General features: G+C 35.0%; 1 protein-coding gene across 1 annotated transcript in view; it reads left to right on the top strand.

Annotated features, from left to right (window-relative positions):
* The window catches only part of MS3_00005319 (uncharacterized protein), a 40,721-nt gene that overhangs the window by 16,247 nt on the left and 12,114 nt on the right, over window positions 1-12,360 (top strand). The window contains exons 10-16 of the mRNA XM_051213372.1: window positions 266-352; window positions 2,162-2,248; window positions 3,244-3,330; window positions 4,148-4,234; window positions 7,516-7,602; window positions 8,623-8,709; window positions 10,087-10,173. Coding sequence (XP_051072945.1) covers window positions 266-352; window positions 2,162-2,248; window positions 3,244-3,330; window positions 4,148-4,234; window positions 7,516-7,602; window positions 8,623-8,709; window positions 10,087-10,173 — 609 coding nt within the window. The remainder of the gene's footprint in view (window positions 1-265; window positions 353-2,161; window positions 2,249-3,243; window positions 3,331-4,147; window positions 4,235-7,515; window positions 7,603-8,622; window positions 8,710-10,086; window positions 10,174-12,360) is intronic.

Below are 12,360 nucleotides of genomic sequence, written 5' to 3'. Positions count from 1 at the left end.
TACCTGAAATACTACAAGAATTAATGTTCTCTGTGGGATGCTAGCCGGCGTTTTATTTTCCAGTGGAGCAGTATTTCTAAGTGGTAACTTCTCAAACAGTGAAAGAGGGTGACCCGGGTTCTATGGGTCCAGGAATCATATTTGTCGTCCATTCGTGTGTTACAGGTACATATTTTCTTTCATTTTCGTAGTCCAATCCGCTCGGTCACTATTTTTTTTTACAAGACCATGTTTTTTTTAATCTATGTTTCCAATGTACAACTAGCTGAAAGACCTCATGTGTGCGATATTTGTGGGAAATGTTTCGGTCAAGCAAGTAAATTACTTCATCATAAATCTGCCGTTCATGAAGGTAAGTAACAGTAGTAGTAAAAGTTATGTTATTGGCTGGTAAGTTTGCTTCTTTAAATGTTTTCTTTTTCCATAATCAATTGACCCACTCTCTATAGATGAGTAAATAGGCACTGATGATGTAGTCGTCAGAAATATGAAAACCACTATTCTTAACCATTTAGTACTTAATTAATGTAAACCTATTCAGAAACCTGATTGTTTCTGCACTTAATTTCCAAAACTGTATTCATTGTCTAATAATTTGGCATATTATGCTAATGTATTAACTTCTAATTCAGATACCAACACTGAACGTCTTCAAATCCTTTAGCCATCATATATAAATAGACTTATTAATTCAACTGACATAATTATAAATATACCCTGCATGAGCCTAGTTTTACATTAGTTTTTAAGATAGACATAATTCAGGCTTTTACATTAAGACCTAAATAGCACAACTATGCCCTGTGGCTCAATGACACAGGTACCAAGAACTTATTAATAATCAATCACTGATTGATTATTAATCTAATAGCTTAAACATTTAATTTTTATTCACTGGCGTTTTAGGCGTTTGTTTTAAATTTCTTGGTTTATTAAATTACTGTCCGTTATGATTTATTTTTCTTATAATTTTTTTTTGAATGGAAGTCGGATTAAAAATTACCTTGTTGATGACCTTCAGTCAGTGATCTTGAGTGCTGTTAGAAGTATGAGGGCGGTTATCACTTCCCGGTCGCCCACACCGTGGAAGCGTTCTTTTGGAGGTACCTGAAAAGGAAATTGGATTAAAAATGTCTTAGTGGCCTGAGAGTGTGACCGCAGTACCCAAGGGAAAACTGCCAAAGGTCGGTCACACACGACCTTTTTGTGAGTAATAATCGTGTTAGCTCCGTAATTGTTGAGACCTCACCACTAAAGAGGGATATTCGTGGGATAAGGTGAGGTGTGTATTTTTAGGGTCAACCTTTTCCAACTCCACCTCTCCTTGTGGGAAGGCAGCACCGCTGTTATTCTGGTTGTCTGAAGGAAACACCTTACTGTCGTCACACCTCTACACAGTCATCAGTACGACTTCTCCCTCAGACGTTGGATTTGCTGCATTTAGTCTTACCGACCTGTTTGGCATGGTAAAACCTTGAGGAACGATTGTTCCAGCCGGTGTAGCTCGATTGACTCATCACGATAGACAAGCCTGACCACCACGTCAAGGTAGCAACAACGATCGGGATGACCTTCAGTAAAACTTAAAATGACTTTGAGAAACTAATGCATTACTTTTTTGATAATCAGAATGTTGTTGATTGAAATGATGGGTTTTTTTACAACGGAACTTGAAAAATAGATTACATTGGGGTTAGGATTAGGAGTTTAGATTAGTATCTCAGTTTAAGGCTAGAATGTAACAGTAATAGTCAAGAATAGAATGGTAGAATGCTGTTATAACCATATAGATAAATATGGGTATCCATACCAATGTTGGACTTGATAGTTTTGAATAAATTGAGCATTGGGTAAAGAGTTAATAATAAATATATTATTTGTTGTATCCTTATGAGTAGAATGCTTGTATTTCTGACGATGTTTCGTGACTTAATATACTCCACTTCTTCAAAGTAAGTAGATAACCAGCATTAAATTAACATAATTTTACTTATTTACTCTGAAGAAGTATAAGTTAATTTTGGGTGTTTTAATCTACATTCCTAATCACTATCACATGTCTACTACTACTTGTCATTCATTTAACATTCATTGGTTTATTTCTGTGTTTTTTTTGTTTCTTCCACTCTACGAAATTATAAAATAAATTATCATCTTTTAGGGAAACGTCCACATTTATGCGATATCTGTGGTGCTCGTTTCACACAAAGTGTTCATCTGAAACAGCATAAAGCATCAGTTCACGAAGGTAAATGCACCCTTTAGTGTTGTTGATTGTATCATGAATTATTATGGCAGTATATATATATATATATATATATATATATATATATATATATATATATATATATGATGTTAGTTGATATGAAGTCCCAATCAGAAGTAGATTAATGAAAGTGTCAAAATGGGTCAATCTCCTAAGGATGGACTGGTATATATATATTTTATTCGGTAGTTCAATACACTTTCTCGCTCAAGTAGTCAGTTTGTGAGGTTAGCGCATAGCATACCGTATATCAATATCAGATTTCGGAAAGCGCACGTCACAACAGTAATCCAGAAAAAGGTTGGTATGCTGCGAATTGGTAGCTGCGACACAGTATTAACAAGTATTTGTGTACATGGCTTAGATGATAACGTATGGTTGTTCAATTCATACCATTTATTATTCCCTCTCATAGTTCACCAATCCAAGTGAATTTCTATGATAAAAATCAATGGATAATGCATTGAACAATGCATATATCTAGCGGATACATTTTTTCAGCTTGACCAACTATTTCATGACAATATCAGAAGACAACACTACTTATAATTGATACAAATTGAAATTTATTAAAGATACAACTCTCTGTAGTCATTTCTGGGTCAATTTAAAAGTACAATAGAAAGTTAATTGAAAAGTTTTACGGTCATTGATCCAACAATGAAATCACCTAAGTAACTGGATTTTTCATATCATTAAGTATTATGAATTAAAATCTGAAGTGAACAATTTTCGACATCATCATTTAATAGTCTAGTGGTTTATTATCTAGTTCAATTCTTTCTTTCAATTATTACATTACATTTACCGACAAGTACCATTAAATGTGTAACTTAAACTTACTACTCTATTTTCACCTACGTTCTGAACTGTTATTACCCATTCTTTTCTCTTTATAATAACAACCAACTATCAGTTTGATAATTGTTAATATTTCCGTTTTTTTTTTCATTTATTTATTGTTGTGGTTAATTCAGGTAAAAAACCTTATCAATGCAATTTTTGCCAGCGAAGATTCACTCAACTTGGACATGTCCGTGTTCATAAGTGTGTTGTAGATCAAGGTAAAGTAGAAGTGTTTTATATATCAACCTCATTGGTATGTTTTTATTTGTCGATTGTTAATCAATCAACAAAAATCAGCGTAAAGATTCTTTATAATGAATCTGTTGTCTGTCCATTGTTTATCTCCTTCCTTCCTAATGTTTTCATGTTTAACATTACACTACTTAATAATACGTAGTAGTTTCAGTTTTGTTAAATCATGTTTACAGTTTTGGCGAACGACACAGAATTGCACTGATATTGTCCAAAGAAATACAAAAAACCCTCATAAAGTGGGAAACTCATGGCTTCAATATAGTCAAACTATCCTTCAAACGAAAAATGGGAGTTATTGCGGTAAATGTCAAAGTGCTACGAACTCACCGATGATATCAACGTTGATAGACCAGTTTTATGTAAGGCTGCAGTCCACCGTATAGAAATCCCAAGGAAGAAAACTTACCATCTTTATGGGAGATCTAAACACTAAAATAAGGATAGACAGTGCTAGATGTGAATTCATCATTTAGTGACATGAACTAGAAGAAAGTAACGAAAATTACGAGAGACTGGTAGGGATTCTGGGATATTCTCCCGAAAGATGATTGAGTGGAATGTCTTCGTTTCTTTCTAAGCTTCCTCGAATTCACCTATGGGCCGTCCTCACAGTTTGAACTTAAAATGATGTTTTATCTTGTTTTTCTTTGAGATTTTTGTCAATGTTTGTTCATGGAAGTTTCTTTTTGTTTGACTAAAAAAACTGTGAGATCTCGGAGATCAAATCAATTTTCTATAAGTTCTTTAGTTATCTTTTCTTGTAATTCTTTCCCTTCAAAGGTTTCAAACGTCACACCTGTGATGTATGCGGTAAACAGTTTACACAGTTAGGTACTTTGAAGAAACATATTGCTGGTGTACATGAAAGTAAGTTGATTAATAATACTTCTAATGTTATTATCCTCGCGGTTTTGAATTTAATATAACAGTTTGCATAGGAGATCTGTTATATTTGAACTCTCTGAATTTGACATTGATGACTTGTTTCAATATTTAAGCCACCTATTTTTTCAACCATCATTACATCTCTACAAATTACCAATTTTTGTTGTTTTTATGTGTCATTCATGTCAGTTAAACATTTAACTTTTTCATACGCTTATATCCATTGATATACGAAGCCCATCACCTTTCAAAGTACAGTAACATTTACTCTGTGACATTTCAACGGTTAATAAAACTCATTAAAAAGAATAAAAATTAAATCAATTCCTTTTTCGTGGATTATCTAGTTCTAACTCTATATCACTAATAAGAATGTCGCGAACTAGAACACAATTGGGAACAACCAAACGTATTTGAATACAAGATGACAGAATATCTTAGTAAAATCTATGAACCATACTTCATTCGCAAAATGTCAATCAATTGTCTCAGAGTTGATTGCACCTTCGTTTCCACACCAATCACTTTCTGTTCTCGTTCTCTTCTCTTTGAGCTTCTTAACCGTCTGTCGCCAGGCATTTCTATTGATGATACATACTACTTATATCTGTCGACATCAGTGGCACACACCACAGGAAAGGTAAATTATCTTTAATTGTTACTAAACCTACACATGTATATAATTGTTGTGTGATCTAAATTCAAGAATCCTGGTTAACAGATTTACATGATGATAATATAATTTCGCTACATAGTTTCAAGACTGGTCATCAGGAAAGTTCAAACAATAGGAAAAGGTGTGCTGATGATGCAATCACATTTATAAGTGTGAAATTGTGTCAATCTAGATACGTGTATTTAAAGTTTGCAATTTTCTTCTACTGTCTTTGTTCTCTTTCAATCGTATGCAGTAATTTCGATTCGTGTAATTGTAGACGATTTCCCTACCGGTTCTCATGCTCTCGTAGACTTGGATTTTATTAATGATTTATTTTTATATTCGACTCACAAACTATATCCTCTTCTTAGTTCTGATCATTACATAATTCGAGTTTTGCCCAAATTATATGGAAAGCTTGGAAAGAATACATATTCTTACTAGATGTGGAGAGATAACTTTAGAAATTATTCAGAGGAAAGCACCCAAAATGTAAAAACCATGTTTCCGTTGACAAACTGAAATTTATTTAAAAGTATTTCATTGGAAGACTCAGTCATTCTTATTTCTCGTTACCTTAAATTCTACTTTATTGTTCGTTGTATCAGTGAAATAGTTTTTATAAGATTCGATTGGTTTCACCTTCCAACAGCTAAAAGGATTATGGAGCGAAAAACAAATCTATTGAAGTTCAGTGGCTAAATGTCCTGATAAGCCAGAGAATTCAAACACTTCAGTTTAATATATTCTCGAAAAACTCAATTCAGTCGAATATACGGTACTTACTTACTTACGCCTGTTACTCCCAATGGAGCATAGGCCGCCGACCAGCATTCTCCAACCCACTCTGTCCTGGGCCTTCTTTTCTAGTTCCATCCAATTCTTGTTCATTTTTCTCATGTCTATTTCCATTTCTCGGCGTAATGTGTTCTTTGGTCTTCGGTACCTATACTTTTATCCAACAGTTGTCTCTCACAGATCACAGTATAACTAACTGTAATTAACTTTCAAAATGTATTATACATCGATAGCTAACAGATTTCTATGTATTAAACTGCATCTAATGTTTTAAAGCATGTTGAAATTCCATTCTTACTAATTATATTTGTATATAATTCATCAATGTTTCGGATGTATTTTATCAGCGTTAATTATATTGCTAAATAATTTCATACAAGTTCTTCGGCTATTGAACAATAAACATTTACTTTTGGTTAGTCGCTCAATTCTTATCTATTTCCTAAAGCCTAGCGTCAAAGTCACTACTCGATTTATACTATATTCTGTCATGTTTCAATATTTATTTGTTTGAGCACATAAATATTGGTACAAAGGGGCACCAAAGAAATATGCGCCACACAAGTCACTTGATTTGTGTGTGGACTGTGATACTGCACGGGTGCCCAGACCGAAGTAGGTGGTTTTCTGAGGGGGCCACACCCGGAGCCTTCGACCTAAAGGTCTAATCAACAAGGCAGTGGAGCAACGTCAGGAGATGCAGTCTCATGGTAGCAGGTGACCAACGATTGGTTCATACGCCATTTGTTTCCTTGGGATCATGGAGCTCGTGTACACCGTTGGTTTAGAATTAGGGTTTTCTAACTCACCTAGGTGGGTCCTACTTATCCACCAACCTGGTTTATGAACCGAACATTCGCTTTTCGTCCTCTCAATTTCATAAACAACAGTTATTCCACGAGAACGTAATGAGTAGGATTTCCCTGGCAGTAGTTGTATGCGCGTAGCCACTTGAGATCATTAGGAGAGGGAGAGCTAACTCTCCCCAGCATCGATCGTCCCAGGGAAATTTTGGGGCGGTTATAGTAAATAGAGCTCATGCTTCATGTATTTTATTCTTGTGTATACATCTAACCACGAAATTTATGTTATTGATCAGTGAAGACTGATGATTTTGACTGTTAATGTACTCGAATTTCAATCCTTGAACTATAAAACTTCACCCAATGTGTCAGTTAAGAGATAACATTGCTAGCCATCATATCGAATTTATGGTTCGCAAAATTCAGTGCACAAATCTGGTTTTGATAAGATTCACTCCTTAATGTATAATATCATTAAGCTTATTGTTATATCTAGAACTTGTGTTCTTGCTATAGCGCGTACAACGTGAGCACACGAATGTTAAAACCATTCAAGTCTCAAGTTAGAAGAAAGAAAGCAAGTAAGGAAAAATCTTATTCCAAACAGTGTGAAATATGGTACAAAACACTCAGGTATTTCTAGTTTTCAGTAAAAGCGAAATCATCATTTCGGTCATCCAATCCGTATGCAGTGGTTTTTAGCATTTGTCCAATCGGATAGCTACACATCGAGATTCCGGAATGTTCTTCCAAAAGATGATTAGATGGAGTGTCTTCGGCTCTTTCAGAGTTTCCTTGAGTTCACTTTGGGTCGTCCCTACATTTATCATTTAATGTTTGTCATTGAAGGAGTTAACCAACTATTGGCGAAATACTTGGGTGATATTGTCCTACTGTTTTACTTTTATTTAACTTACTATCACTATTTATTTTGGTGTCATTAATTCAACCAATTATTTTCTCAATATTTTTCACTGTTTTTTTTGTATTACACTTCTCTACAGAGTTACGTCCTTATCAATGTGAATCTTGTCCTAGTGCATTTGGTACAACTAGTGAATTACGTCGACACAAAGAAAATGTTCATGAGGGTGAGTTTATGTTGTGGTACGCTGTCGATTACTGTTTAAGCTCTGTATTTGTTCTTTCATTAATATGGTTGATGTGTCAACTTGAACCGATCCTCATATGTTTTACGTTTCACGTTGCGTATGATTAACTGACTGACTTTTAGTCAACCATCAAATCCCTTCAATGTATGTATATGTTATCGTGTTGGATATCTCATTTCTTGATGTTTGTATATAAGTATGACTTAACCTTTAAATGATTATGAGAAAGTAGTGACATTTTTATTTGGTCGAAAACAGATTACGAAAGTATTTAGTTTTTTATGGAAACGAATGAATAAGAATCAGAGAGTAATTAATATGATAAACTAACTTTAACTAGTTAGATTTTCTCAATACAACCTCATTATAAATGGTCTTACAAAGCATCTCATTATTTTTTCAATTCATTATGATGATTACATTTTCATTGAAATTGCCAGGTTTACTATTGATAATCCTACATACTTATTTGAACTACTTTTAGACCCTTGATTCTCTCTTCCCATTACTTTAGTCTTATTTGAGTACTTTTTTTTCTATAAATAGACCAATTTTTACAGGAAACAATAATGAATTAACTAGTAAGTTATAGTCAACTAAATTAATGAATATTGGGTTAAATTTTATATTTTCAACTTTGATATTCTCTTCACTTAGTATTAGTTGGCTTGTATCTTCCCATTGAGGTTTAAGACTGCAATTGATCAGTCTGTTTTCGGCATATGTGCATACTCAGTAGCTAAGTGGATAACGCGATGGCGTTTGAAGCGAATGGTACTGGGTTCGAGTCCCAGAGTGAACATCAACTCTGAGATGCAAGTATGTCCAGCTGACGAGTCCCAAATGGGACGAAACCTGCGTCCTGCATTCCACTGCTAGCCACTATCCATCATTGCTTACAAAATGTTTGGTATTCTCTTCTAGCTTCCATAAATTGTATTGTTATCCATTTGATTCTGTTAATTTTAAGATTTTTCCTACATATATATTTATTTCTAGGTAGAAATGCTCGAAAGTGTCGTTATTGCAATGAACTATTCAATACAGTTGATAATTTGAAACAACACATAACTTTGAAACATTCCGGTAGTTATTTCACTTACAAATATATGTATCTATTTAATAGTTGAATTCATGAGTTAATTTAAGCTAGATTACCATGATAAACTTGGAAGCACTGGACGACCGTCCGAGTCCTGCGTGTGGGATCGTGGCTATTCACTGCTGAAGAGTCCCATACTAAAACGAAACGGCCGCCCAGTGCTTCCAGTTTTTTCGTGGTGTGTTCTAACTTGAATCAACTCATGAATTTAACCGTTGAATTACTACAATCTCCACAAACCCCCATTCTGATAATGTGTTTGTATGTATTTGTTTATTTTTATCCTCGTTTGTTTAGCGATATATTTTTAAGATATTACTAACAGATTCATTTAATTATACTGTTGATAAAAGATTGTAATATTTAGTTGTCAATATTTAGAACTGCCATCGATCAGTTTCTGTGTATCCTGAACAGATCGCTTCGACATAACGTCCGTACGCCTTTTTAATATATTTTGCGCTTAACTAGTGGTATAATCCAAAACACGGGTTTCCTCCTTTATGGGACTCGTCATTTGAATGTACCTGCATCCTAGTGTTGATGTTCACATCGTATTCGTTGAGTAATTTAACGTCTATCTTGACTCAGTAGTTCAGTGGATAATGCGTTGGCATTTAGAGCGAAAGGTATTAGGTCTTAGTCTCAGTTTAAAAATTAACACTAGGATGCAACTCACGAGTGTCAAATGGAACAACAATCCTGTCCAGATTCCGCTATTAGTAATATACTGAATATGCAGTTACTTTATGTATATTTTTCTAAATGCCAGTTCTTTGAAAACACTCATGTCATTTAGTGGTATCGTAAAATATTGCGATCTACCATATGAGTTTTGTTGTGTGCTCTGATCCGATTGAGTTGAAATACATGCATAAACCTAACCAGCTATGCAGAATAAAAAGATTAAAAGTGGTAAGAAGCTTCATTTTCAAATTGCGTCTGTGAATGCACTCGTACTTATTACAAATTTATCTTCGTTGTATTATAAATAGACCAACTAAACTACTGATGAGAGAGATGTAAGTTAGTGTTATCGTTTCATTTTAATTTGATTTACTGCTAAAGGAATACACACTAATGAGTCATAGAATTCACTAACGATACTTCTTCGGAACCCAAACTTCTCACCCTTTAACCTTCCTCAGAAGTCAAAAATTGTGTAAATTATTCCTATGTTGTGTTTTTCTTACTTAACTCTCAGGACAAAAACAAATAATGATTACGTTTACATTATTGTAACCAATTCTTATCCATATCATCTAGTTTCTTCACAGATTGATCACTTCAGTCAAGTTCTAAGCTATCATTCAAGTAATAAGTTATGTGTCCTATCATGTTTATTCACTTTTTTTACGTAGAGAGAAAAGAATTCACTTGTGAATTATGTGGTGATCGTTTCAGTCGACAAGTTGCTATGACTCGTCATATGATCACTACACATGCCGGTAATGAAACTTTCTTTGAATTTTTTTTTACATATTATGCATACAGTATTGTTTATTCCAACTGATTAATAGAGATTTATGGGTTTGTACTTTAGTTATACTGACATGATCCTTGTTTTTTATGCCTAAAGTCTAACTGTTATTGGTTTCAGTAATATTATGGACCAACGTTTTGTATCCTTACAGATTAATTTCTAGCAAAGCTTTATTTAATCCAATCATTGTATACTTATAATTATTGACAGAGAAATAAGTATGGAGTTTAACTAAATGATATAATGAAATACTATCCTTGTTGTTCCGTTGTACTATTTAAACTTGAATTAATTTTAATTCGGTTATTTATTCTCTGAAGAAGTGGTTAACACTGAGTTACGAAACGTCAGAAAATCTAATTTTTCTACTCATTGGGATATTACAAATATTTATTTATTTTAACACATATTGGTACAATGAGGCACCAAATATATATGCGCCACATAAATCATTCGGTTTGTGTGAGGCCTGTGATACTGCCCGGGTGCCCAGACCGAAGCAGATGGCTTTCTCAGGGGGCCACTCCCCGAGCCTTCGACCTGAAGGTCTGATCCATAAGGCAGTGGAGCAACGTAAGGAGATGCGGTCCCATGGTAGCCGGTGACCAACGATTGGTTCATACGCCGTTTGTTCCTTTAGGATACTGGAGCCCATGTGCACCATTGGTTTGGAATCAGGGTTTTTCAACTCCCCTAGGTGGACCCTCCATGTCGACCGACTCGATTAAAGCGCTGGACATTCGCTTTTCGTCCTTTCATTTTCGTAAACAACAGTAATGCCACGAGAAGGCAGTGAGTAGGACTTCCCTGGTAGAGGCTATATACGCGTGGCCATGTGAGGGCATTTCGAGAGGGAGAGCGGGCTCTCCCCACTATCGGCCGTACCAGGGCAAATATATAATATCCACAAAACCCTTTCTGATATTAATCAACATATGCTCGTTAGTGATTGGCTTCAAGAGGTATGTCCTAGAGTTCTAGTGAGAAGCAGTGACCAGTGGAGTTCAACTGGGTCCGTTGTGAGATAGTAACTCACTGAAGACAATGATGAGTGTGTCGCTCAATTCGGTGGATTAGTTGAAGTTAGACATTAACACCGTTGGATGCTGGCCAGCTCAATGGTCTAGAGGTTAAGCGCGAGACTGATAGGTCCTGGGTTGGAATCTCACGAGGTGTGATCGTGGATGGGTACTGCTGAGAAGTCTCACAGTAGGACGAGACGGTCGTTCAGTGCTTCCAGGTTTTCAATGGTGTTCTAGCTTAAATTGACTCGTGATCTCAACTATTAGAATTATTACAAATATATTATTTATTTAAAATGATACAATTTTTAAAATATGGGAATAATTTTGACTTGAAAATGATATTTATACTGTTACTTCTTCACCTTATAAAACTTAGGTATTGTGTTTATTACAACATTTAGATGTGTTATGTTCGACTTCGTTAACCATTGTAGATGCATACTACTGATAAGTCAAGACACATTAAAATAGTTCTCTAAAACTGTAACGCAGCTGAGTATGTGAATTGTAACACTATGAATATATATCATCAGTCATAGTCGCTATTTTGATTGATACAAATATGCGCTACTCTATGTTGAGATGAAGTTTATAAGGTGATTAACGAACAAACCGTAATAATTATATTTCAAATTAATGTGAGTGGTGATTCTAGAATATGGAATGCGGTGGGAATGAAAGAACTCAAGATCTATAACGAGATAGAAGGTACATAAATCTACGATATTGTGACGGATTCTTAACTATATTATCAAACGTCTCCAACCACTGATGAGAATTATTACGTGGACCACAACCAGTTGGTACGCACTTACCAACAAGGCTTAGTTGAACAGTCAGTGACTCATCAGTATGGAGTTAGGTAGTTTGTTAAGGTTTTTATTGAGATCATGAATCAATCGATGCTAGATCACCATTTAGAACCTGAAAGCATTGTACTACCGTTTCGACCTAGTATTGGACTCCTCAGCAGTGCGCATCCACGATCCCACACGTGAGTTCCGAACCCAGGACTCTCGGTCTCGCGCGTAAACGCCTAACCTCTAGACCACTGAGCTGGCCAGCATCCAACGGTGTTAAGGTCTATTTTCCAGGCTCTCAATTGTTATCTAACGTCATTTGATTTA

Source organism: Schistosoma haematobium, chromosome 1, assembly GCF_000699445.3.
Source record: "Schistosoma haematobium chromosome 1, whole genome shotgun sequence".
Lineage (NCBI taxonomy): Eukaryota > Metazoa > Platyhelminthes > Trematoda > Strigeidida > Schistosomatidae > Schistosoma > Schistosoma haematobium.
Note: the sequence above shows the minus strand (reverse complement) of the source record. Positions and strands in the feature narration are given on the sequence as shown.